The 25,357-nt window shown below is 58.3% G+C and overlaps 2 protein-coding genes across 11 annotated transcripts in view; one reads left to right on the forward strand and one right to left on the reverse strand.

The window, feature by feature from the left end:
* The window catches only part of PPP1R12B (protein phosphatase 1 regulatory subunit 12B), an 85,633-nt gene extending 76,113 nt beyond the window's left edge, over nucleotides 1–9,520 (forward strand). For 3 of the 10 annotated variants that reach the window (XM_090124656.1, XM_090124657.1, XM_090124660.1), the window contains 2 exons: nucleotides 3,391–3,570; nucleotides 6,861–9,520. In XM_090124656.1, the coding sequence (XP_089980782.1) occupies nucleotides 3,391–3,525 (135 nt within the window). In that variant the 3' untranslated portion in view covers nucleotides 3,526–3,570; nucleotides 6,861–9,520. The remainder of the gene's footprint in view (nucleotides 1–3,390; nucleotides 3,571–6,860) is intronic. The other 7 variants (XM_090124658.1, XM_090124659.1, XM_031608592.2 and 4 more) reach the window with 4 other exon arrangements.
* A 1,990-nt stretch (nucleotides 9,521–11,510) lies between these two features.
* Nucleotides 11,511–24,194, reverse strand: SYT2 (synaptotagmin 2). The gene is made up of 9 exons (XM_031608598.2): nucleotides 24,078–24,194; nucleotides 16,284–16,466; nucleotides 16,019–16,188; nucleotides 15,524–15,640; nucleotides 15,256–15,423; nucleotides 14,978–15,145; nucleotides 14,748–14,865; nucleotides 14,208–14,341; nucleotides 11,511–13,733 (listed from the first exon to the last, which is right to left on the reverse strand). The coding sequence occupies exons 2-9, from the start codon at nucleotides 16,447–16,449 to the stop codon at nucleotides 13,527–13,529; spliced, it is 1,248 nt and encodes a 415-aa protein (XP_031464458.1). The 5' UTR covers nucleotides 16,450–16,466; nucleotides 24,078–24,194; the 3' UTR covers nucleotides 11,511–13,526.
* Between the last annotated feature and the right edge of the window lie 1,163 nt (nucleotides 24,195–25,357).

The raw sequence follows: 25,357 nt of genomic DNA on the forward strand, positions 1-25,357 counted from the left end.
GGAAAAGCACCACGTGAAGTCTGATGTGTTCCTGTGTTACCCTGAAGCTGCTGGAGGCAGCACATGGCTACAGCAGCCTGTGGTCTGCTTGAGAACAAGCTCAGCTCCTTGGGAGTGATGCTGCCTGTTTCTGCAGACCCAAACAGCCTTTTGTTAATGGAATAAATAGATGTGAAATGTGAAAAGTGTCTCTTCTGAGGCACTGCTGTGTTTCCACCCCACCAGACTTTGCAAAAACTCCAGCATGTGATGAGCACCTGGGTGTGCTGTGACATACAAACAGTGTGAAGGCTCTGACAGTGAAAGCGTTGGACCAGTCCATAAGGAGAGCAAACTTTGCACGTCCACTTACATCACATCTTAAAGCGGAATTCAGCCCAGCTGTGCTTGTGTAGAATGAGATAACCTCTGCAGAACATCTGTGTTAAGCCCTACTGTGTCAGTAGTGCCAGGAAAACAAATCTCTTAGTGCTGGCTATGCTTGCATTCCTGTTACTTTTGCTAATTGAATAGCTATTGAGCAGCATCAGGAAGAGCAATTTAAGCAAATCCACCAGTTTCCTATAAGGTGGAGAGCAGCAAGGGGAATACCCAACCATGCCATGGTGTTGGATTCTGAGTCATACTGCAGTCACTGGGATTCTTCCCAGCAGTCTGAGTGGAACCAATCCATCAGGGCTCACCTGCAGCTGTTTGCTCTTTGGCTGGCACTGAGTCCAGAGCACTGTGGGAGCAGCTGGCTCCTTGGGAAGAGGAGCAATGTCACAGGAAGGTCCTGGGTTGCTGTGACAGCAATGCTGTGTAGTTCAGCCCAAGCTTGAGGTTACAAGCTTTGTTCCTTCCATAAGTTCAGCTACTGCTGGTGAAGCTGCCAAGAAGTGGAGAGGAACGTGGTGAAACTGGTGATGGCAGGGAGCTCCGTGGTGCTGGAGGGGCTCCTGCAGCCCTTGGGAAGGTGACACAGCAATACAGCATTTTCCTGAGTGACTGCAGGGTTTGACTGGAGATACAGCAACTTGGCTGAGGAAGGAGAAAGAAAATTAGCATTTGCACTGAACTGATTTCAGTGCCAAGTGCCTGAGGTCCCAACTTAACACAGCAATTTTCCTTGAAGGTCACAGAAGCTTCTTTACTCTGAAGCAGCACCGCACCTCCTGGCTGGGTACATTGTGCATGCTTTGGGCATCCTTATTTCCCTGAGTGTTGCAGGCACAAAACCCTTTAATTGAAGGCAAGTACAGCTGAACCGAGGAGCTGCTTTCTGTAAGCCAAGAATCAAGCAGAGTGATAAGCAATCACAGCAGGATCATCCACATTCTGGTCTTTGCCTTTGGCTTCAGCCCAGCTCTCAGCCTCCGCTCGCTGTCTTTGAGCATGATAAATAGGAAGCCATCCGACCTGCAGCACACACACATTTTTGCATAGGTGATCCTTTTCCCAGCTGCACAGCGTGCTGAGGCTGAGCTGCATCTGCTCGTGCTGTGCTGCAGTTCGTGCTCTGTTGGCGCGGGAAGTGAAGATGGTCTCTAAAGTGATCACAATCCTTTCCACCCCACGAAGCACGCACTGCGTTCTACATATGTTGGCCATTTTCTGCCAGCCAGATGCTCAGCTGTAATAAAACAGAGAGCATCTATAAACTGCGATACCGCAGGAAGAAACGGCCCTTCAGTCCAACCAGCAGCTCCTGGGTGCAGGATGGACACGGTGATGTCTGTCTGTCCTCTGTCCAGCCGGCACAGTGGGGCAGGTGGTGCTGGCTGGGATCTGGGGGTGGGCAGGGTGTCTGTCCCCCGAGCTGTCCGTCTGTCTGGTGTCAGAGCGGTGCAGGTGAAGGCCAGCAGCAGGAGCTGTGCTCCCTTGGATGCAGGAGCAGCTGCACAGCCAGCTGGGCTCAAGCCCCGTCCTTTCCTGCTCTGCATCCCTTCCGTTGGCATTGCGAGGCTTTTGGACGAGGTCTCCATTCCTTCATGAGGAGCAAAGGTGGTGCTTAGGGGCAGCTGGGGCTGCACTGCTGGCTGCCCAAAATGCTTCTGTGCAGCACTGAGCCCTCGAACAGAACATCCCTGCATGCAGCAGTTCTGTGGGGAGCTCCAGCAGCTCCATGCACATCAGGTGAGAGTTCTTTGTCTCACAGCTGTGCCAGCACTGCCCTGGCTAAGGCTGATGTCATTTTGCAGGTAGTGCTGCCTTGGGACCCTTCCTGCTGATGGCATGGCAGGAAGGAGCTCCCACAGCCCCTTCATCTCCTCCATCCCCACACACACAGGCGTGGGGAGGCTGCAGGAGGGACGGATGGCACTTTGCCTTGGGCTGGGATTTGTCTCTTGAAGCCAAAATCCCTCCTTTGGAGGGTGCTTCCCTTCCTGCCCCCCACCCCAGGGAGGGGCTGCAGTGCAGGAAGCAGCACTCAGCCCTCACACCTGGCGTCCATTCACAGTGTTGGTGTCGATCCATTTTGCTGTAGTGTTGCTGGGAACGCGTCCTCCTTGTGTGAGCAGCAGTGATGTCTGCACAGCTTTCTGCTCTGCCTTCCCCTGTGCTTCCACGTCGTGTTTCTGTGCCCACCCCTCCTGGGTGCTGATTCCTGCCCCGTTCTGTGCTCGTGTGGTCCAGCACTGTGTTCTGTCTGCCTCTTCCTCGGGCTCTTCTCATTCAAGCTCCTGTCATTAAAACGAGTGCTTTCAGTTCTTAACTTTTCCCCTCTGAAGGCTGAGTCTCCTGGCAAAGAAGAGTTGAATTTGGGCTGGGTTATTTGGAAAAGCCCAGGCCCACCCCACAGCTTTGGGGAGCAGAGCCAAGAGCCCATTGGGTGCCATGGGGTGAAGGCTGTCAGCAGGCTGTGGCCGTGGCTCAGCTCTGTGCCCTCCAGAGGCTCTGCTGCAGCTCTGCTCACTGCTGTGCAGCTGCTTCAGTGTTCAGAGATGCATGGGAGGAGTGGCACGGAAATTCAGGTGCTGGCAGTGCTCCCAGAGCTCCCAGTGCTCCCAGTGCTCCCAGTGCCCGTGGTGGCGGTGGGACACCGTGATGGTTCTCATAGTGGTTCACACTCCCAAAGCTGTGTCTGGTGGAGCTCATTAGGGGTCATTAGCAAATCACCCCCAAGGACCATCCTGCTTTGGCTGGGAAGTCCACTTTCTTAGGACCATTCTAAAGGCTTTTGGGGTCCCTGGGGGAAGGGTGGGCTCCCCAGGTGCTGTCAGTGCGCCGAGGGCTTTCTGTGTGCACATCTGAGCTGCTGCCCACCCAGCACTCACCGCTACTGATTTGTCTTTTCTTTTTCTCTCTATTCTTTTACCCCTTGTGGACTAAATTCACCTTTCTGTGCCCTTTTGTCTCCATGGTGTGTTCTCTCCGTATCTTCCCGTCCCCTCCTGTCCCTCTCTGCAGAACCTCCACCAGCTCAAACAGATTCACACTCTGAGGCAGATGAACGAGCAGCTGCTGGCCGAGAACAGGGCTCTGACGCGGGTTGTGGCCAGGCTCTCACTGCCTGCCAAGCCCTCCGAATCAGAGGAGCTGTAGCCATTGGCCATCCGGCTCATCTCGCCTCCCTCCTCCATCCTGCAGGCAGGTCTCCGCTCCGTGGCCGAGCTCTCCCCTGGCTGCTGGGCTCCAGGCTGCATGCGGCCGATGCTCTGCAAGCACCTGATGCTGCTGGGCGGGCAGGGCTTCCCTGCACGGTGTGCCCTCGGTTCTGCTGGCTCCGCTCTGCTTGGCAGCCGCTGAGCTCCGCCGTCCCACTAACAGCCCGCAGCAGGGGGGGCTGCTTTCTCCTTGCCCAGAAGAGAGACAGGAGGACCCGCTGCACCCCGGCACATGGGTGGCACTGAGGGGTGGGAGCCCGGCTGCTTCCCTGCGGCTCAGCCGGCTGCCATCGGGGCGGTGGCAGAGGCGGTGCCCCTTCCATCGCTGTGCCCGCGGTGAGGTTTGCTGTGTGTCTGATCGAGGTGTCTTCAGGCTTAGTGCAGCACAGCGGGCGCACAGCAAGCATTATGCAAAGTCGCAATGAATGATTAATGAACTTCCAGGGGCGTCATGAAAAATGCGCATTTTAGAGAGGAAGGTGGTTTCAAGAAAATCCCAAACTGATCAGTCTTCAGCACTTTTCTCTTGTTTTCTGAAGCAATGAAAACAAGCTCCTTCCCTCGTGTGAAGCAGCGGAAGGTGTCGCTGTGAGCTCCGCGCTGCAGCATCCGTGCTGCCTCCTGCAGGACGGTGTGAGCAGAGCCGGCCCGGTGCCGTGCACCCACTGTGTGCTGGGGGTCACTGCAGAGAAGTGGGTGCGTGAGCCTCGGGGAGCTGCACCCTCACACATCACACGGTTAGACTGCATCCTTTCCTGCTGCTGCATTGCCTCAGTGCTCACATAACGCCGTGCTTCCTCCCTTCGTTGCATCCTGCGCGCCTTCTGCAGGTTAGTAGGGATATTTGGGTCCCTTCAGGCAGAGCTATTTTTTCCTAAAGGAAAAAAAAGAACCACTGTGCTCTAGTGGGATGGAAGTGGCACTGAGGTATGAAGAAGTCTATTCTTAGCACACAAATTATATCAGAGATGATTAACCATAGAAACAAACTAACCGGGGGAATTGGGGCTTCCCTTCCCCGAGCCTCAGTGCCAGAGCCCAGGTTCTGCTCTGGCTGCTTTGTGCTGTGGGTCAGAGGGAATGATCTCCCCATGCGCCCGCTTTCAATCCGCAGGAGTAGCCCCATGCCTGTCCCTGCCCCCTTGTTCTCATAGCCTCAAAGCTGCCATGTTTCACCAACTCTAAGCCGCCCGTCTCTCTTCTTCTCTTAGGAAATAATTGCAGCTCCGTTTCCCCCCTCTGCCCCGTTGCTTCCAGTGCTGTCCCATTGCAGGCTGTGTTGATGATGCTCGCTGCCCGCTTGCAGGCTCTGCTCTGTGCTGGGAGCAGCGCTGCGTCCCTGCGCTCCGCTGGGTTTCCTCAGCTCTTCTCACAGGTCCGGCACGGGATGCTGCTGCTGCCCGTCAGCTGCCCTCCTTGCTGTCCTTGGGCCTCACAGCTGTACAGCCATGTCACTGTTCTCAACTGACAGATTTACTGCAGTGGCCCTTCACGGAGAATCTCATTTTCCAAAATCCACATCATTTCTGCAGTGTCACCTTCTGCGTGTCGCAGTGCACACAGCTCAGCTCGCAGCTCGCTCTGTGCTGATGCTGCACATCAGCGTCGTGGGGCCGTGTGGGCTGAGCCCTCCTGAGCCCTCCTGGCCCCGTCCCTCTGTGCCGTTCTAACAGACATTTACAGAGCATCATTGCTCAGACCCCTGCAATACCAGCCCTGTTTCATGTGCTGTTTATTTTGTGAGGCTTGAGCCTGGTTTGCAGTGAAGGGAGGAGTGCCCTCTGCTCGGGAGGGACTGCACTTTGCAAGGCTGATGTGTGGCTTCCAGAAAGCTTCACTGGAAACTGATGGAGTCAAGAAACAACCAGGAAGCTTCAGGAAACACATTGTTCCATTCCTCCCGTTCCAATTAATCACCAAAGTTGCACTGAAGTGTTTTTGTAAAGCACAGCCAGCATCGGTAAGCTGAAATGGGGATGGATGCTGCAGGGCCACCCCAGGCAGTGACAGAGGGGGACGGGGGCTGTGTGCAGCCCTCAGTTCAGCCCCTCGGTTGCTCTGGATGTGGAGGCAGTGTGCTCAGTGCTGAGCTCAGAACTGCAGAGTCGTTAAGGCTGGAAAAGACCTCTGAGATCCCCAGCCCCACCACACTGTGCCCACTGCCATCAGTGCCCGGAGGTCTGAGCGCAGTGACCTCCGGGCAGCCTGTGCCAAAGCATCACTGCTCCTTCAGAGAGTGAGGATGAATCACTGGAGGGAATGGAAGAGCAGAGTGAGAGCACAGACACTTTGTCCTTCTCACCATTCCTGGGCACTCGGTGTTTGGCACTGCCTGCTGTTTGGCCATCATTCCATGATGAACCACAGCATCTGTTCCAATGGCCGCTGTGTCGTGGGGTGCAGCCTGTGTCACCTCTTCCTTTGGGAACCCCCAGCACAGGAGTTGGAGCACAGCTGTGCTGTGCAGGGATGCGGTGCACTGGGAGCTGGGAGCTGGGATGGAGCCGCCTGCAGGCAGGGCCGGGGCTCCAGCACCAGGGGGGAGAAGGCAGAGCAGCTCTGCAGTGGGGGGATTTCATTTCAGGGGAATTCCTCCAAGGTCTGCATGGACGCAGGTGAGTCGGCGCTCAGCTCGCTGTGTGCTTTGTGCCACCTCCAGCTGCACTGTGACCCCAGACACTCAGCACCAGTGCTGTTCTGCTCCTCCTGCCTGGGCAGCCCCATCCCCAGAGCTGCTCCCTGAGGGTCTGCAGTGTGGGAAGCAGGAGGGTCAGGCTTGTTTGCCAGGAGGAGGTGCTGGGAAGGTTCTGTTAGTGGTTTTTTTTCCCCTCTCTATTCAGTTGGAGGTCTGTGGTTTTTCTCTGCTGCGGTCACTCGGCTGTGAGCACCTTGCAGCTCTCCGGGATGTTCTGTGGGACCACGATGTGAGCACTGACATCAAATGTCGTGTGATCCCAAAGAGGTGCTTTGTTCTAAAGATCAGCTCTAAAGATCTCAGCCCCGTCCTGAGTTAGAAGTCCAAGGCAGAAAACGTGTCAGGCCTGGACAAATGGGAAAATGGGCACAGGAAGAACTGCCTTAGTAGCTTTCTGTTCTGCCAGGTCCTGCTCAGCCTGTGGGAGGGGTTTGGATGAAAGGGCTCAGAAATGGTCCCAGCTGTGGCCCAACTGAGCTCTGTGGCACCGCTTTCCTGGGGGCTTTGCTGTGTGAGGAGCCGAGCTGAGCTGAGCCCCCAGCCCTGCTGTAACCCCGGCCCTCTTTGTGTTTGTGCAGATACTGACGGAGCTGAAATCGGACAATCAAAGGCTGAAGGACGAAAACGGGGCACTCATTCGTGTCATCAGCAAACTCTCCAAGTAGGAGCCGAGCTGCGGGACGGGGGGGTGCCCTGCTGAGCCCTGCCCCTTCCTCCTGCCCCACGCACAGCAGCATTGCAGCCACGGGATCAGCATCACTCCTCCCTGCCCTCGGCTGGACGTTCCCCTTCTGCCCTTTCCCCCCACAGTGCACACCCCAGCCGTTCTGTTTTGATTTCAGCATGTTGTGCTATCGGACATTGGACTCAAGGGAGAAGAGGAGGATGTGGAGTGGTGCTGAGCTGCCAAAACTTCTCCTTCCAGCAGCCCACGGTGTGCAGGAGGGAGCTCTGCTGTGCGAAGCGATGCCCACAGAGCTGGTGCAGCACATCCGTGCCCTTTGCAGGTGGGAGATGTGACCGTGGGCCAGGATTCTGTGGACATGCATCAGCCCATGTGCAGTGTGGGACTTTGGTTAAAATGTGGCGCTACGAGGAGTGGCAGCAGAGCTGATTCCTTCAGCAGGTGGGGACGGCTGCTTTGCACAGAGACCTGGCTGGTTTTTATTTCATGTACGATTGCAGATCTGGTGGGTAAGTGCCCCTCCTGTGCAGCTGGTGATGGGGTGCCGTGCTGCAAACCCCCGGGGCTCCTGCCAAGCTCACTGCACTCAGCAGCACCTGGTACCTGCACCCGGACCGCTGTTCTCAGGACGGCATTGCAGACGTTTGCCAAACTTTCTGAAGGAGAAGCCTGGTGTGCTGTGTTGGTGTGGGACGGCTGCCGTCAGGCAGAGCCCCGCAGAGGAGCCTGGGCAGATATTTCAGGTCCCTGCAAGGGCTTTTCAGCATCAGGCTGACCAAACTGAACCACAGCACGGTTTTGTTTCTGGGGAATGGAAACGAGGAGGGCAATGAGCCCTGTGCAGCCCCAACCCTGGTGGCACAGCTCCTCGCAGGTGGTTTGGGGGCACTGGGCACGGAGCTGCAGTAGCTGTGCTCCAGGTGCCCAGGGATGCTGTGGGGGCTGGGAGCTGTGTGGGAATTCCGGGAGCTGCATCGCAGTCTTTTCATCCATCAGAAGTTTGCAGTCCGCCTCGGCCTTGAAGGAAACCTCAAAAAAAAAACAACAAAAAAACAACCCAACCCTCTTTATGGACTCAGAACAGTTTGAAATTGTTCTCTCTGTGGGCATTCAGGCAGTGACTCCTGCATGTGCTGCACGCTGAGCAGCTGAGCTCCCATAGCAGACTGCTCTCCTCGCAGCGTGCAGCCCCACTCCCTCATCCTCCCCCCCTCTCATTGCCTTTGTCCCTGCATTTTCCATCTGTGCCATGGGCTCCTCGAGCTCGGAGCAGCATCACGCCGTGCACAGTGGCTCTGTTGGCTGCAGGTGTGTGGCTCTGTGCTGAGATGCAGATGGATACTTGAACATGAGTACGACTCCTAGGTTTGCTCAACAGGGTAAAAATTCATCTGTCTGTCCTGGGCTTCTTGGAGCCTCCTGCTGGTTATCACCTGTGCATTTTCCTCTCCCTGGAGGCTTTTTTGTTTCTTCCTAATTCTCCATTTTCCCCTCCTGTCCTCCCGTCCCACCTCTCTGGCTGGGCTCAGGGCAGCTCAGCACAGAGCTCCCACTGCTCCTCTCTGCGCCGTTCTCCGGTGCAGCGCGGCCGTTCCTCTGCTGCTGTGCTTTGGGGAGGAGGAGAAGCACTTTGGCATCAGCGGGGCTCCTGCAGAGCTCTGCCCACACCGGGCAGGCAGTGTTACTGCTTCACGTGTCCCTGCTTTATGGAACAGCTTTAAGCCCTGAGCTCCGGTCAGTGCTTTCCCTGCACGCCGCTCCCCTCGGTGCGCTCAGTGTGAGCACTGCTGCATCTCTCCATGTTCTCCCACCCTCACCCCGGCTTGGCTGCAGCAGTGTTGCCCCGTCCCAATCCATGGGTGCTCCTGGCTGCAGGGAGAAGGCTCAGCCTGACCCGACATCATCTGCACCAACATTGTGCCCCTTCCTCCCGGGGCTCTCGCTGCGCTCTGCCCATCAGGAGCCGTTATGAGAGGGGCGCAGAGCCAAAGCAGGGATGCAGCACAGCCTGCCCCTCTGTGCTCACAGCCAACGCTGCCAGCGCTCCGTGCTGACGGTGGGAGCAAAACCCAGCGGGTGGGGAGGACTTGGGGCTGTCAGTGGTGCATCTGCATGAAGCACCGAGGAGGTGGTGAGTGGGATTCCGTGCTCTGCGCTGGGCACGGAGCGCAAAGGAAACAGATTTTAACGCTGCTCCCTCCTTGAAGCAGAGCGTTTGTCAGACGTGTCTCCTTTGGAGCTTTTTTTCTAAGCAGTTCTTGGGGTGAATTCGTTTTTATTGCTTGGGGTGAACCCTGTTGTGGCTGCGAGTTTGATGGTGGCTCTTTGTAAATAACCTCCTGGAGGAAGCGGGACTGGCGTTCCAGATGGGGAGAGAATGTATTTTTATGCAACTTTGAGTGGCCTTTCAAACCCTGAGATGAATGATTTGTTTTACTGGTTGTTGTTATATAGTATTATAAGTATTATGTGTTTGAAAGTTTGGGAATAATATTCACATCTATGATGCTTGTAAACACAACAGTATTTATAAATAAATAAAATAAGAGTTGATAAAATAGAAATTGTGTCTGAGTCCGACTTTCTGGGGCTGGGGAGGGGTGGGCCCATGTCCTTACACCTCAGCCCATGTCCTCACACCTCAGCCCATCTCCTCACATCTCAGCCCATGTCCTCACATCTCAGCCCATCTCCTCACATCTCAGCCCATGTCCTCACATCTCAGCCCATCTCCTCACATCTCAGCCCATGTCCTCACATCTCAGCCCATCTCCTCACATCTCAGCCCATGTCCTCACATCTCAGCCCATCTCCTCACATCTCAGCCCATCGCTGCTGCCTGGGAGCTGACACCCCCAGGTGAGAGCTGCAGAAGTGGCCCCGGGGATGGAAGCCCTCCTGAGAGCAGTGCCTGCAGGGGCTGTGAGAAGGAAGGGGACGGAGCACAGCAGTGGTGTGAGATGGGATGAGGGCTGCACACTGAGGCGGTGCTGCCCCATCCCTGCAGACCCCCAAGGGCTGCATTGCTGAGTCGGACCTGGTGGCCTTTAATGGCCCCTTCCAACTCAAACTGTGATTCTACGAGTTGGTGAAGCTGAAAGCTGAGCTCTGAAATGCCCTCACGTGTCCCCAGAACTTCACCCCCAGCAGCAAAACCAGCAGGGCAGCAGGGCTCCTTTCAGCTGTTTCTTTAATAAGGAGACAGATATCATTACAAAATAACCATTGAACGATCAGAGACGGAACGACAGAGTCCACACGAGGGGAAGGGGCTTTAAAAGCAGCTTCCTGCCGGAGCCGAGCGCTGCGGGGGCGTGGGGGGGGCTGGGAGGGCGGGGGGGGATGGGGTTGGGGATGGGGGCTTCATCCTCACGATTATGGGGCACGAAGGCAAAGCTGTGTGGCCTCACTTCTGTCCCCGGGAGGATGGCGCTGGTGTCACTGCGAGAGGGGGAGGGAGGGGAAAGAGGAGAAAAGGAACAGAAGGGAAGGGAAGGAGAAGAGGAAGAGGAAGGGGAGGGGGAAAGGGAAGGGAAAGGGAAAGGGGAAGGGGGAGGGGAAGGGGAAGGGGAAGGGAAAGAGGAAGAGGAAGGGAGAGGGGGAGGGGAAGGGGAAGGGGGAGGGGGAGGGGAAGGGGGAGGAGGAGAGGAACAGGGAGGGGGATAGGAAGGGGAAGGGGAAGGGGAAGGGGAAGGGGAAGGGGAAGGGGAAGGGGAAGGGGAAGGGGAAGGGGAAGGGGAAGGGGAAGGGGAAGGGGAAGGGGAAGAGGAAGAGGAAGAGGAAGAGGAAGAGGAAGAGGAAGAGGAAGAGGAAGAGGAAGAGGAAGAGGAAGAGGAAGAGGAAGAGGAAGAGGAAGAGGAAGAGGAAGAGGGAGCAGCCCCCAAACAGACACAGCAGAGCCCCAGAACTGCTCCCCAACACCTTCCCACCACCATCTCCAACACAGCACAGATGTCACTGCAGGACATCCCTGGTTTCAGCGCCCACCCCCCGCAGCTCTGAGCCCCACAGCCGGGGTTGGCGGCCACGTGGGACCCCCGGGGCGCTGCGGTCTGATATGGCTTCTAAAGTTGCAGTGATGTGAAACGCACCAACGCGACACAGAACACCGAAGCCACGATGGGGCAACGCGACGAACACGGGGACGAGAGACGCACATGGAGGGCACGGCCGTGCTGGCAGCGCTCGCCCTCCGCGGGCTGCAGGCATGCGGTGCTTCTTGGCCTATTTTCTTCTTTTGCACGATTTTGTTTTATTTTATTTCATCTTTTTGGAAGGGGGGGTTGGGGAGAGGGAGCACTCAGGCAATGAGTTTTGTCTCTGCTCGGGCACGGCCGGGCCATGCTGCGGGGCTCATGCACTGCTCGTGGCTTTACAGCGATGGACGTCTCCATACAGATACCTACACACAGCTGGGGGGGCAGAGGCAGCACAGATGGCTTTTGTAGGTTGGTGGTTTGTCCCTTTTTTTTTTTTTTTTTTTTTTAAATTATCATTATTATTATTATTATTAAAATTAAAAATAAAGAAAGACGTATCATGTATTAAAGTCAGAGTTCCACCCCCCGCCCCACCCCGAAGCATAAAGAGTCCGAATGGAAATTGCAAAGTGCAGCAGGGATGGGGAGCGGGCGGGGGGGTGCGTGGGGCACAGAGGGAGCGGGGGGTGGGCACAGTGTATGTGTGTGTGTGTGTGTGTGTGTGTGTGCAGCATGTGCTCCTCTGTTGCTTCCAATGGAACGCCAGAGCTCTGGGTCTGGGCTGAGGGATTCCTGCTGCTGCCCCACACTCCCAGTCATTGAAGCCACCCCGAGATTTCTCCTCCCTTCACTACACGGTCTGCACACGGCTGTACTCACACCCTGACACAGGACAAGAAATGAATCAAAGCCAGGAAACCACTGCTCCCAGCCCCAGCACAGGGACCCCAGGGGTGGGACAGCAGTCTGGGGTCTCCAGTCCCACTCCCAGCTCAGGGCAGGGCGCTCCCCACCAGCTCACCACGGCTGTGGCTATCAGAACCCCGAACCACGCCAAGGATGGAGGTGTCCCTCACTGGGGCTGCACCCCCAGAGCTCCACTGTCCCTCACTGCCGAGTTCCCCATCTCTTCCCTGCCTCCAGCTGGGGTGGGGGAGGGCAGTGCCGAAGCATCCAATGGCCCCAGGGGGAGCTCAGCTTTGGCACATCATACCTGGGTATCAATACACCAGGTGTAGACCCCCGGCAGCATCCCAGTGCCTGGGGCTTCCCCACTGCACCCTGAAGCTGCTTCTCTGCTGCAAGCTTGCTCACCCAAATGCCAGTCTCTTTCATAGCCTAACAGTGCCAAACTCTGCGTGCTGAGGACGTTCCAAGGAGCTCCTCTCACCAGGACCTTTGCCACAAGACCTGGGGTGCAGGAAAGCAAAGCAGAGCAGCAAGCACAAAGCTGCTGGGGAGAGCTGCACAGGGACATGGGGACACACTGTGCCCCAGTAAGGACCAGGCTGAACTGGACAAGGTCATCAGCTTCCCAGCTCAGGGGCTTGGATACAGAGAAGTTCTTACCCAACCAGTGCTGCTGCCAGCAACAGGAATATGGCTTATTCCACCCAGCAGGAGTGGGAAGGGTGGGTGTGACAGCAGTTGGCTCCTGGGGAGCAGCAGCCCATGGGGAATGGGGGGGGATGCGGCCCCCCAATGGTGGGATGCAGCCATAGGGCCAGAGTTGCCAGAGCCCAACCTGGGCTGTGCTGGGTGCCCACAGTGGGGCTCAGCCGAGGGGGTGGCAATGGGTCCCACTGCAGCTCCTGCTGCACTCAGAGACCTCTCCATGTGAAGCAGCCGCAGGGAAGCATCTGGAGCACTGGGTTTCTACGCGGTGTCATCAGGAGGCAAACAGCAGCTCCAAGCACGGTGGGAAACGCAGAGCTGTGTGGCTCAGCCCCTGCTGACACCACAGTGGTGGCCCACACTGCATCCCATGGTGCATCTCCTCCAAGCACTCCGTCCATGTGCTCTTCCTTCATCCCCTGAACTCCTGCAGCACAGCTCCGCCGTCCCTGCACACCTCTCCCCAGCAGCAGCCAAAGTTGGAGCAGCCCAGCATCTCATTCTCACCCCACGGGAGGCGCAGCAGGAGAGGGGAAGCAGCCGGGTCTCCCACAGAGGTGATGGATGTCCGCGCTGGTGCTGGAGCCCCAAGCAAGCACAGTGAGTGTGGTCATCCCGCTCCGGTGCACCTCCATGCAGCGATGCTCGGCGATCCCCATGGGCAGAACGGAGGCGGTGAGGCCGTGGGTCGGTGACACAGCACTGGGGAGGGATGCTGGGTGAAGGGGATGGGGCATGCAGCCAGAGGGAGCGATGCTGGAGAATGAAAAGAACCATCCGAGTCTTTAACCTCTTCCCCTGGAAGCTATTGGGACTGTCTGGAAACCCTTCCACAGCTGTCAAAGGGTATTTCAGCTTAAAACAGAACAACGACAACAAAAAAAGAACCAAACCAAAGGTTGCGTAACTGAGGTATCGGTAGCTCTGGGTCGCTTTGAATGTCCGCCGCGCCGGCTGCAGGTCTTCTATTTGTTCTTCCCGAGAGCTGCATCCACTTCTTCCTCTGGCTTCAGTGAGTGCCACTGGGCGATGGGCCGCCGCGGGTTGGCCAGCATGTCAGACCAGTGCCGCAGCTCCGTGCCCGTGGAGTTGAAGCCTGTGAAGATCTTGCCGATGGCTTCGTTCTTGCCCAGCTTGTCATAGTCCAGCACCGTGATGACCACCTGCACTTTCTGCAGGAGGAAGCTGTCGTTAGAGGGGCAGAAAGGCAGAGCCCCAGGGATCCCACAGGGCTGAGCCCCACAGTGGCCACTTTTGGGGCAAAGTCCCCTCCATCCTCCCACCACTCCATTCCACGGAGGGTCAGAGTGGGGACTCCGCTCATCCTCACGTGGCCACCCTTTCTGCACTGGGGTGAGCCCAGGAGCAGAGGAAGGTAGATGTGGCACTGAGGGACGTGGTTAATGGGCACGGTGGGGATGGGGTGCAGTTGGACTTGATGAACTTTGAGGTCTTCTCCAACCTTAATGATTGGATGATTCTATGAAAGCCCCAGCCCTGCCATGAGCTGGGTTTGAAGGTGCACCTCCAGACCAGTCTCAGGGATTGGGTTCCAGCTGGACCAGGAGCTCAGCAGGAGGCCTCAGGCTGCTGGGACGTCCTTCACTTCCCCCCTCCCACGTCCCCAGGGATGTCAGCACACCAACCTGTATCTGCTCAAAGGGGATCTCGAAGCTGAAGGATTCGTTGAAGTAAGGGTTTAAGGTCTTCTTCTTAACTGTGGTCTTCTTCTTCTTCAACCTCTTCCCGTTCTGCAGCAGGTGGATCTTCACATAGGGATCTGGGGGGAGGGGGTGCATCAAGCAGGGCTGGGACACCCATGGGACACCCTGGGGCAGATCTCAGCCCAAGATGAGGGCACTGTGAGGTGAGGAGTTCGGAGGTTTGTGGATGGAAGCCAAAGCCAACATATTTCCTATTTAGGGAGTCGCTGGGCAAGGGATGGAGCTGCCCTGCCTGCTGTGGTTCTCCTTGCAGGAGGGCTGGGACCAGCAGGTGCCCCACTGATGGAGCAGGAGATGTCGGCAATGAAACCAAACCTTGTCATGCACTGAGCACCAAACTCTACCCTTCCCAGGGGGCAGGGGGCTCATCTTCCCTACAGCCCGGCTTCAGGCTGCCTCCAACAAAGGACAGTGAGAGCACTGGGATGGGTCAGCAGGATGAAGCCCCTGAGCAGCACCCACCTGAGAGGCCCCCAACATCCATCTTCTTCAGGTTCTTGGCCTCCAGGATGCAGACAGTGAGCTTGCCAGCCGTGGGCACATACCGGAGGGAGATGCAGATGTCTCCAAGCTTCTCTGGCTGCCGAGCAGAGCATTGGCAAAAAGGAGGAACTGGGTCAGACCCAGCTCACAGCACTGAGATGGGTCCATCCCGAGTGCCGTGGGGCCATTTTCCATGTCTCAGCTCTCACCTCCTCCTTCTCACCGCTCTGCAGGTCCCGCCACTCCTCAATGGGTTGGCCCAGATCCACCGTGTTCATGGGCACCTTCACCTCACCAATGATGTCGTGCTTGGAGAAGCGATCGAAGTCATAGATGGCCATCACCAATGTCTTCCCACCCAACTCTTGGTAAGGGACCTGCACAGGGAAGAGCCACCAGCTGGCAATGAGCCCCAAGGAGCCTTCAGCACCCAGCGAGGCCCAGCTGTGGGGTCAGGATGAGGCTGGGGGACAGACAAGGTCCTCACCTTGAAGGTGAAGGTCTCGTTGAAGGCAGGGTTGAGTGTCTTCTTCTGCACCTTTGTCTCATACTTCTTCTTCTTGTCAGGGAGCAGGAACACCTTGACGTAGGGGTCTGAGGTGCCACCCATGTCCAAAGCCGGCAGTTCAGCCGCTTGGAGGATCCCCACAGTCAACTGGAGGGGACAGAGTGCCTTCAGCACAACTCCCAGCCCCAGATGGGAGACTTTTCCTCCCCAGATGCACCCCCTGGGTAAATCCCAGCCCTTCCAGCACCTGGTTTGCCTGGAAATCATAATCCAGCGAGAACTGCAGCTTGCCCAAGTTCTCTGGCTCCTTCTCTTCTTCTTCACCTTCCCCCTCTGTCAGTCCTGTCTCTGCATCATCATCGTCCTGGTAGCCAGAGCAGCACCCAGGGAGAGCGGCACAAGGGAAAAGAGTGATGTTATGGACAGCACTGGGGAGGGACCCAGGGCAAGGCAGGGAGCTGGGGGTTTGTATGGCCCCATTGATCCCCTGGGACACAGCATCCCTCAGTAGTTGGGAATCACAAAGGAACCCCCTTGCTGCAGCATACAGGTGGGGATATGCACTGCAGCATCACGCCCCATGCCCACTGGTCCCATGAAGCCCCCCTTCCCCCGTCCCCTCCTGGCCCCCATAACGGGGAGATGGTCCAGCTCTGCCCTGCACAGCACCATCCACCTGGAGATCCCCAAACCCTGGAGTCACCAAACCAGCAGAGCCTTGGAGCACCCCGAAGGATGTCACCTGGTTGCCCGACTTCATGTCCTTCATGTTCATGGCATTCTTCATGCCTTTGCCCTTCTCCTTCTTGTTCTTCTTCTTCTTGCAGCAGCATTTCTTGCAGATGCAGAAGCAGCAGGTGAGGAGGAGGAGGCCAGCAACCACCGCGATGGCGATGAGGGCCCATGGCGGCACTGCAGGGACAACAGTTCAGCGCCATCTGGCCCCACCACCCCACACCCTGCAGAGATGTGGGGAAGGGGTCCCAGGAGGAGGGGCAGCCACTCACGAGGGATCTTGTTGAGCTCATTCATGAACTTCTCCCTCAGCTTGGCAAACATGTCCTCCTTGCTCTCTCCCGGCCCCGTGGCCTCGGTGGAGTTCTCCATGGTGGCCATGGGCATCGTGGTGGCTGTGGCCTCTGGGGCCATCATGGATGCTTGCTTGAATGTCATGGTGGGACTGGGGAACCCTGCAACACAGCACAGGTCCCTGTGACCCTGAGCAGCCATGTTTCCTGGCCCTTTACACCTTCAGAGCCCCTACAAGCTCTCTGCAGGAGCTCCAGATGATGGTGCCATCCAGTGGGGCCATAGAGGCACTTCCAGCACAAATGGGGTTGAGATGACCCACGCATCCCTGTGCCCTCTCCCACTGGAGATGTCCCATTGATGGACTCAGTGGCACCATATGGGCCCTGTGGTGGGGCTGTTCCACTGGTCCCTGATTGCATCACAGCACGCAGAGCTGCAAATGAAGGTGACATCCCACAGCCCCAGCCATGAGTTCCTCCCCGATGCTCCCAGCCTAAAGTTCCCATTCCAGCTCAGCACCGTGTCCCAGCTGCTCCTGTCACCTCCCAGCCCTTCAGGCTCCAGAGCAGCCCCCAAGAATGGGGACACCCAGCCCAAGGGGTGCAGATGTGGCACTCCTGCAGCAAAAGCAATGTGAAGGGCACCAGGACCCGACCCATGTGGCCTCCATAACCCTGGCATAGAGAAGTGGGCAGGGGGCTTTATCCCACCCATCCCAACTGAGGCAGCACCTCAGAAAGCACCAAAACAGCCCAAACTCATCACTTCCATCCCTGCTGCAGTCAGTGCCAAGGTCACTGCTTCACCACCACCCGAATGCTTCTCTATTGAGGAACTACAGAACCCAAAGGCAGGGCCAAAGTTTTCAGGCTACTGGTGCTGTTTTGGGAAACTTAAAGCCCAGGACTGCAGGAGGAGGTGCTCACCAGCCCTGAGTGCTGAGTGGGGCTGGCACCAGCCCTGCCTGCAGCTTGGAGCAATGCCTGCAGTGAGCAATGTCTGCTGCAATCCCTGCCTGCAGCTCTGAGCAATGCCTGCAGCTCTGAGCAATGCCTGCAGCACTGAGCAATGCCTGCAATGAGCCCTGCTTCCACCAAACCCTGCCTGAGGCTCTGAGCACCTCCTGCAACCCCCCCCCCCTCCACCCCTTGGAGCTGCACCAGGACATGCCCAGCTCAGGAGCTCCCACTCAGCCCCAAACCCTTCCTCCCCCTCAGAGGTCCCACAGCAGCAGCAGCCCCGCTCTGCTCTCTACGGGATGACTTTCCTCCAAACTGCTGATGAGCACATTTCTGCCCATCTGTTATGGGAACCACAGAAACCATGTCAGAGAGGTGAGGATCTGGGGGCGAGCAGCCCTTCCCTCACTGCACCCATCAGTGCCACCATCAGTGCCACCCATCCGTCTGTCTGTCCTTCCTTCTTGCAATGCCACAACCATGGGTTGCAGCGCAGTGCAAGGAAGTGCAGTGAAGTGGGAGGAGGAGGAGGAGGCAGCCTGCACCTGTGTGCACGTGTGTGTGCAATGTCAAGGAGTATGGCTGTGCACAGTGCGGTGTAAATCCTTGTGCAGTGTGCAAGGATGTGCAAGCAGGTCTGCATGCACCGAGGTGCTCGTGTGCACACAGGGCTGTGCGTGTGTTCCTGCACAGGTGTGTGACCTTGTGTGCACATCTGCCCATGGCCATTTTGGGGTGCAAATGTTATGCATGTATGCAGCTCTGCTGGTTGTTCTTGCACATGGGTGTGCATGGCACTCACATCTGTGTGCACATGGCAGCGCTGCAGCCTGCGTATGAGCATGCAAGCCTGTGTGGGAACATGCTCTGCATGTAAGTGCATGTGTATGCATGGCTGTTTGCAGGTCATTCTTGCACACGTGTGTGCACACCCTGCTTGGAGGGGTTGGTGCACAGCATTATTTTTTGCACTTCTCTGCTTTGTACCTTCTTGCCTACGTCACTCTTATTTACTTAAGGACAAAGTGGCTGCAGAGGCGCAGGGCCGGAGCTGTGGGGCTCCTTCTGCATCCCAGCACCCTCTAAGCAGGGTCACTAATTAGCAGCACTAATTGCTCCCACCGATGCTGGTGGGAAACTGAGGCACAAGGTGGGGGGGGGCTGCCCCACAGCCCCACCGAGGGGGACCCTGCACAGCCCTAAGGATGACATTTTCCATCATTTTTGGTATTGCCTTTTCACACCGTGAGCCCCGGGCATCCCCACGTCCCCCCTCTGCCACCACCCCACAGTGTCCCCTCCCCATGCAGTGCAGTGCAGTGCAGGTGCAGCAAAGGCACTGCAATGCAGCGCTGCAGGGCTCAGGTCTGTGTGTTGCTTGTTGGTTTTTTTTTTTTCTCTTGCACATTTTTTTCTTTCTGTTTTCTGTCCATTCGAAGGAAAGCTGTTGGGGGGGGGAGCAGCTCCCCTACCCCCCTGCTGCTGTGTCCCCTCTGCATTCCATTCACACCCATCTCCCCTTGCCCTTGGCCCGAGAGCAGATGGGGGTACAGCACCAGCAGCACCGCAGGGCTCTCACCCTCACCCTGCAAACCCCCATGGAGATCCCCCTGGGATTCCTCCATGCCGACACTGGGGAAGTACAGTCCTGCATCCAGCTGCAGTTTGGGCTCAGGGAAATCCCTCCACTGATCCCTTCATCGCTCCCATTCCCATGCAAAGCTTCAACCCACAGAGCCTCCACAAGAAGAAAAGGGGACCGGAGCTTTCCCCGTGCACAGCAGCACCACAGTCCCCACTGCCCTTGGCATGGAGGGGAAGGGATGGGGATATATGGACCAGAAGAGGGATGGGGCTGCAGCCGTCCCTGTCACAGCTTCCCAGGGCAAAGCAGGGTGCATGGGCAAGAAGTGGGGGCTGCCCGGGACCACAAGGACCAGAACCAGACAGAGGTGTGGGGACATGCGGAAGGGCAGAAAACAGCAGCTAATCATGATTAATGGAGCTGAGGCAGCAATTAGTGGCGGCACACCTGGATGGCCGGCTGCAGGAGCTGCGATTCGCCGTGCTCAGGTTCACGCGGTGGTTCTGCCTTGTCCCGGGGTGACCCAAAGATGGGGTCCAACCAGACTGCACATCCCACAGAGGGAAACTGAGGCACAGTGCAAACAAGTAGTGCCGAGAGGGGGGAAACAGCGTGAGCTGCAGAGGGCTCTGCTGGGGCTCCCAGCACCGATCCCAGCCGAGATGCGGCACAAACCCACGCAGGGAGCGGCTGTGCTGGAGGTGCTGCTTTGAGCAAGGACCTGCTCCTCCATCACAGCCTCTGTGCTATTGAAAGCAGAGCCTGGAGATGCAGAGCAGTTAAATACAGTCTTAAAGGTAGCCTCCATCCATCACTTGGCCACCAGATTAATGGCTCAGGACGTTCCCCAGCCGGAACGCGCTGCTCCCTCTGCCCAGCGCCCGTCAGTGCAGCACACACAGCTGGAACAGCTGAAGGTCGATGGATGCATGGAGCTGGGGGATGAAGATCACAACCCACATCCCCAGCCCACACTGAGCCTGAGGGAAGGGGAGTGCTGTGGGGATGGGATCCACAAAGTACACAGGGGGGTGAAAAACAAGTGGTGAGTGCACAGTTCCAAAGCAGGCAGCTCCAAGCTGTGCGTGGTGCATCTGCCATCCCAGGGCTTTTCTCAGGGTTCCTGCAGGGCTCAGCTGTCCCAGCTGTCCCCTGCCCAGTGGGACACAGTGTGGGCTCCAAACAGCACTCCCTGCAGTGCCATCAGTGAATGCACAGCAGCTGCTTTTCTCCTGCCCTCTTAAAGCATTTGGCTCCTCAGCGCTTTGGAGACTCCACAGAAGGCAGCTCCATGGCTAATTAGCAGGGAAGCAAAGCAGAGCTGGCTCCGAGGCACCTGCAGAGGCCATGGGGCGCTGGGAGCAGCCCTCCTGGTGCAGCAGCACAGACACAGCCCTGTACTGCAGAGTTTTGGCTCATGCGTTGTTGCAGTGCCCTCAGCCCCCACGCAGTGACACCACGGAGAGCTGCTAACCAACACCAACCCTCCCCAAACCACCACCAACCCTCCCCAAACCACCACCAACCCTCCCCAAACCAACACCAACCCTCCCCAAACTGCTGACAGGCGCTGCCCATCCCAGCCATGCTGGCTGTGCTAAATAGGGCAACAGAAGGCGCTGGGGCAGAGCCATCCCAAGCAGCCGGCTGCGCACCAGGTTGGCACCACGAAGGCGCAGTGAGGTCGTGTTGGTGCTGCTCTGCCCACGCCGGGACGCTCCGTGCCGTGCCATGGAGCTGCGGCGTCTCCCGATCAATAGGAGGAGTAGGCAGACAAAGGCTCCTGGGGCAGAGCCAGGAGCTGAGCCAGGAGCACGGAGTTGAGCCGCATCGATTTTGGTTTGGAGGAAGGAGAGTGATGGCACAGTGCTGGCAGCCCCTGCCCACCTCGCCTGCTCCCAGGATCTGAATCCCCCAGATCTGTCTGGCTGTGCAGATGGATGAAAGCCGCCGGGCAGCCATGCAGCTCCAGGCTCTCTGCAGCCCATGCTGCAGCCCTGCAATGCTCCCAGGGATTTGGGACACACATCACACATCCTGGAGGAGCAGCAGAAGCAAACGAGGTTTTCTGTGGTATGAGGTCTCCTGCCCCAGCCATCTTTGGTCACAGCCCACATCCCCAAAGTGCCACCATGCACTGAACTCAACTCAGATGCTGCCATTTTTCCAACCACCAGAATGGCTCCTGCAGACCCTGCAGTGTCCGCACACCCACCCCTTGGCACCAGGGCTGACCACATCCCTCAGCAATGGGACGGCCATGCACCACCTCCAGCTCTCTATGGGATGGATATCCCTGAGCACGGCACCAGGACTGCACCTCCTGCACCTCCTGCCAGCAGCAGTCGCTCCCTCCCAGCAATGCACCAGCCCAGAGCCCTGCTCTGCTGCACTCTTTGAAGAGGAGCAGAGGAGCAAGGAACACCTAAAACGATGCCTTTAAGCAGAACCCACAAGCTTTCCTTAAGATGTGTGCTGTGCAGAACACCGCAAAGCCAGGAGCCCCTTTTGTGCAGGGCTGTGGATGCAGCACTGCCCGCATTCAGCAGTGCTGGTTTGGTGCAGAGTGCAGGACGGCCACACGAAGGGACACATCACAGCAATTCAACACAGCACAGAGCAACCCCAGCATGGGGGCTGCAGCATGGGCACATCCCATAGAAGCACCCCATAAGGGCAGGGACGGCCCCTGCCCAGACCAGTGGGCAGACCCCATATGGCAGCGATGCCCCAAGCAGCCGGCATCTGGGGGGATCACATCCCATGTTCTGGGGCTGGTCGGGATGGGTGGGTGAGTGCAGGCAGTGGGTGGCACCAGTGCAGGGCATCTTAGATTCCAGCCACACACTGCCTAATTTACGGTTTAATTAATAAATGGGGGAATTATGCTGAGTTGATCCAATACCTCTGGACGTGCGATGTTATCAAAATCCCATTACCAATGAAGGAAGGCATGAAGAGCAAAATTAGCTTTGGCATCTGAAACATTTCAGCCGATGCGATAACACAATTATTAGGGCTAATAATCAAAGAACACTTTGGGGAATATGGGCTCCTGTGGGAGCTGAACCCAGGGTGGGGATGAGGGGGGAGCAGAGGGGCTCCCACCCCAGCGGGCAGAGCCATCTGCAGCCAAGGGCAAAGCACACAGACAGCCTCCACTGCTCAGAGCTCCGGGTGTGGGGACACGCAGAGCACGGCAGGACAGCACTGAGCTCTGCCACTGGGGTTAAGGGGAAAAGAAAACAACACCAGGGTTGGGAAGCAGCGGGCACTCGGTCCCATCTATTTGCTTTGGGTACTGATCTTGCTCGAGGACACCCCACCTCCCTGCGCAGCCAGGAGGAGCAGAAACTCAAGCAATAATTAGGAACCGCAGTCATCTGGCGCCGGGAGCTGGGCCTTTGCCAGCAGCACCGTGAGCAGAGAGCAGCACCCGCTGCCGCCCTGCAGGAGCCCCCTGCGCTTCGGTGCCCCTCCATCAGCATCCCATGGGCTCCGGCAGCAGGGAGCTGCTCCCCCGAGAGTGAGCTCTGCAGCACCCAATGAGCTGCTGGGGGGCTGGGGGGCTGTCTGTGTTTTCCTGTCCCCCTCCCGCCGTGGCATCGGGCGGAGGGCGCAGAGCCAGGGCTGCCCGACCGGTGCGGTGTGGGGGACATTGGCACAATGATATTGCTGGGGTAATGTGGGGGGAGAAATGCACTCCTACAAGGGATGGGGTCCAGGAGATCCCAGTAAGGGGATCCCACTGCCCAGTGCAGGGGCTGGAGATGTGCAGGTGACTGGGAACAAGGTCAGATCCATCCCTGTGCTTCACCACCTGCAAGAAGCTGGCAGAGCATCGCTCTCAGAGGAACGTGGGGCTGTTGGGGTGCCCGATGGGTTCGTGCCATTCCTGAGCAGTGTGGCTCATGTCCCACTGCTCAATGACCTTGGGTGCATCACCTCTCACAGCAACCCACGCTCACCCTGCGCCACAAACCAGCAAAGCCGCTCTGCTTCTCTGCAGCAGCCTCCAGCCATGAGCACTGACCCCCACGGTGAGGTGAGAGCCCCGGGCATCCCGCAGGGCTCCAGCAGCCCACGGCAGCGTGGCCGAGGCGCTGCGCTAGCGAGGAACAATGCAGCAGGCAGGAGACGACGCCTGCCGGTCGTTGAGCTCCCATACAGCGCACACAGAGCGGAAAATCTGCAGCAGCACCTGAGTGCACCATCAGGTAGAAGTTTTGCTGCTGCAGAGGGGCGGGTGGGGAGCCCCTGGGCAACCTGCAGTGGTGACATCCCAGGGTGGGTGTCATCATAGGGAGGGTGTCATACCAGGGTGGTTGAGGTCCCAGGGTGGGTGACATCCCATTGCTGCACCAAAGGCGCACACAGGGCAGGGATACACACACGGAGGTTCCAAAGCTCGGGGTGCAGTTGGGGACCACCGAGCAACGTGTGACACAGTCACCTTGTCCAGCTGCCTTTCCCCTATGCAATTGGCAGAGCTCTTAGGGGATCGCTGCCGCTCCTCTGAAAGTAGGCTGCGGGCGGGATGCGGGCACACAGCCCCGGGTAGCCCAACGCTGCCGCTCCGCACCGCCCCACCGCCGCACCCCGCATCCAGGAGGAGCGCGGAGGATGCTGCAGCCCCGCGAACGGACCGGCAGAGTTGGCCGCGGTCCAGGACGCGGCGGAGAGCCCCGGGAGCTGCCGGTCCGGAGCCGCGGTGCTGCCGCCGTTTACCCGCACCGCACCGCACCGTGGCTGCAGCTGCGGGGATGGGGAACCCCCGGCCATCTCTCAGCGCCGGGATTCCAAGGGCACTCCCGGCCCCGAACGTGCGTGGGTGCGGGGCTGAGAGTCGCCGGTGGTCCGGGGCGCCCTGAAACCCGGGGGGCGTCCCGCATCCCGGGGGGGTTCCCACATCCGGGGGCGGGGTGGTTCTCTCATCCCGGGGGGGATCCCGCAGCCGTCACTCCCGCAGACGGAGGAACCGAGGGAGCATCGCTCTATGGGCAGCCCCTGGCACAGCCCCTGGCACCGGGCAGCGCCCAGAGCCCGCAGTCTCCTCGTGTCCCCGGGATCCCGCACCAGCCCCGCACCGACACCGGGAAACGGCGCTGCCACCCGCACACACCGGGGACGGATCACCGGGGGAGCGGACAGCCCCGTCCCGCAGAACCCGCACCGCTGCGGCACCCGGGGAGCGCCGGAGAGAAACTTCGGCTGCGCGAACTTACCGTGCGCTGCGGCGGAGTGCGGTGCGGTGCGGTGCGGTGCGGGACCGGTGCGGGACGGGCGCGGGCGCTGCGGCAGCACCGGCCCCTCCGGGCTCGCGTGCAGCGGCTCAGCGTGGCCCCGCCCACTGCCCACAAGCCACGCCCCTCGCTCGGCAAGCCACGCCCCCCTCCGCAGTCCGCCCCGCCCCCAGCGCTGTACTCAGCGCGGGGTCCCCGCAGCGATGCGCGGAGCTGCGGGCTGGGAGCTGCCAAACCCCCCGCACCTCCCGAGCTCCGCCTGTGCCGGGTGCAGCCAGCAGCCCTTCCTGCAGCCCCGAGGGGACGCGGGGGGCAGAAAGGTTGGGGTCACCTTGGGAGAGCCGCTGTAGCCACACGGCTGGTGGTGCACCTATACGGGATGATGTAACTGTAGCCAGCGCTGCGGTCCCCCAGTGGTGCTGCTGTAGCTCTGGGGTGATGATGTGCCTGTAAATGGGTGCTGCTGTACCTCTACAGGGTGATGATTTAGCTATATGAGGCGCTACTCAGCCTATATCGGTAGTGCAGTATCCTATAGGTGCTGCCATACCTGCATGGAGTTGTGGCACTGCAGCATCCATACACCTCATGCTGCAGCACCCCATGGGTGCCACTGAACAAATATGGGCTGATGGTGTGCACATACTGGGTGCTGCAGCACCCCATGGGTGCTGCCATACCTATGGGGTGGTGTAACACTCCTACCACGTGCTGTCAGGTCCTGTAGTGGCAATGCTGACACAGCTTGGAGCAGTGATGGAGCACCTGGTGGGAAGGCAGGGCCAACCAGGGGAGCTCAGGTGTGTGCAATGTACCTGAGTGACAGAAAGGGGTGGAGCCAGGATCCACCCCATCCCAGCCCTCTTTTAAAGGCTGGCAGTGGAGGTGAGAGCATCTTGCTTGAGATCCCTGCCTTGTGGAGGTCTTCTAAAGGTAAGCAGTTTTTCTTCCATTGTTTCTGTGTCTATGGTTGCTGCATTTGGGCTTGTCCTCATTTGCTGCAGCCTAGGATTTTGTTACCCTGCTATTATTGCTGTGCTTTCCATCATATTACAGCATCACACACCCAAACTGGGTGCAGCTGCACCTGGAGTGGATGTAGTGATCTCCCCGGGTCGCTGCTGTAGCTGTATGGGGCAGTGATCCACCCACACCCAGTATAGCAGTACAGGTGCTGCTGTACCTACATGGGGTGCTCTGAGGATGAGGGACCCCAGCCCCACTCCCCAGTTGCTGGGGCAGGCTGGCAGCTGGTTGCTGCC

Source organism: Phasianus colchicus, chromosome 25, assembly GCF_987193195.1.
Source record: "Phasianus colchicus chromosome 25, bPhaCol1.hap1.1, whole genome shotgun sequence".
Taxonomy (NCBI): Eukaryota; Metazoa; Chordata; class Aves; order Galliformes; family Phasianidae; genus Phasianus; species Phasianus colchicus.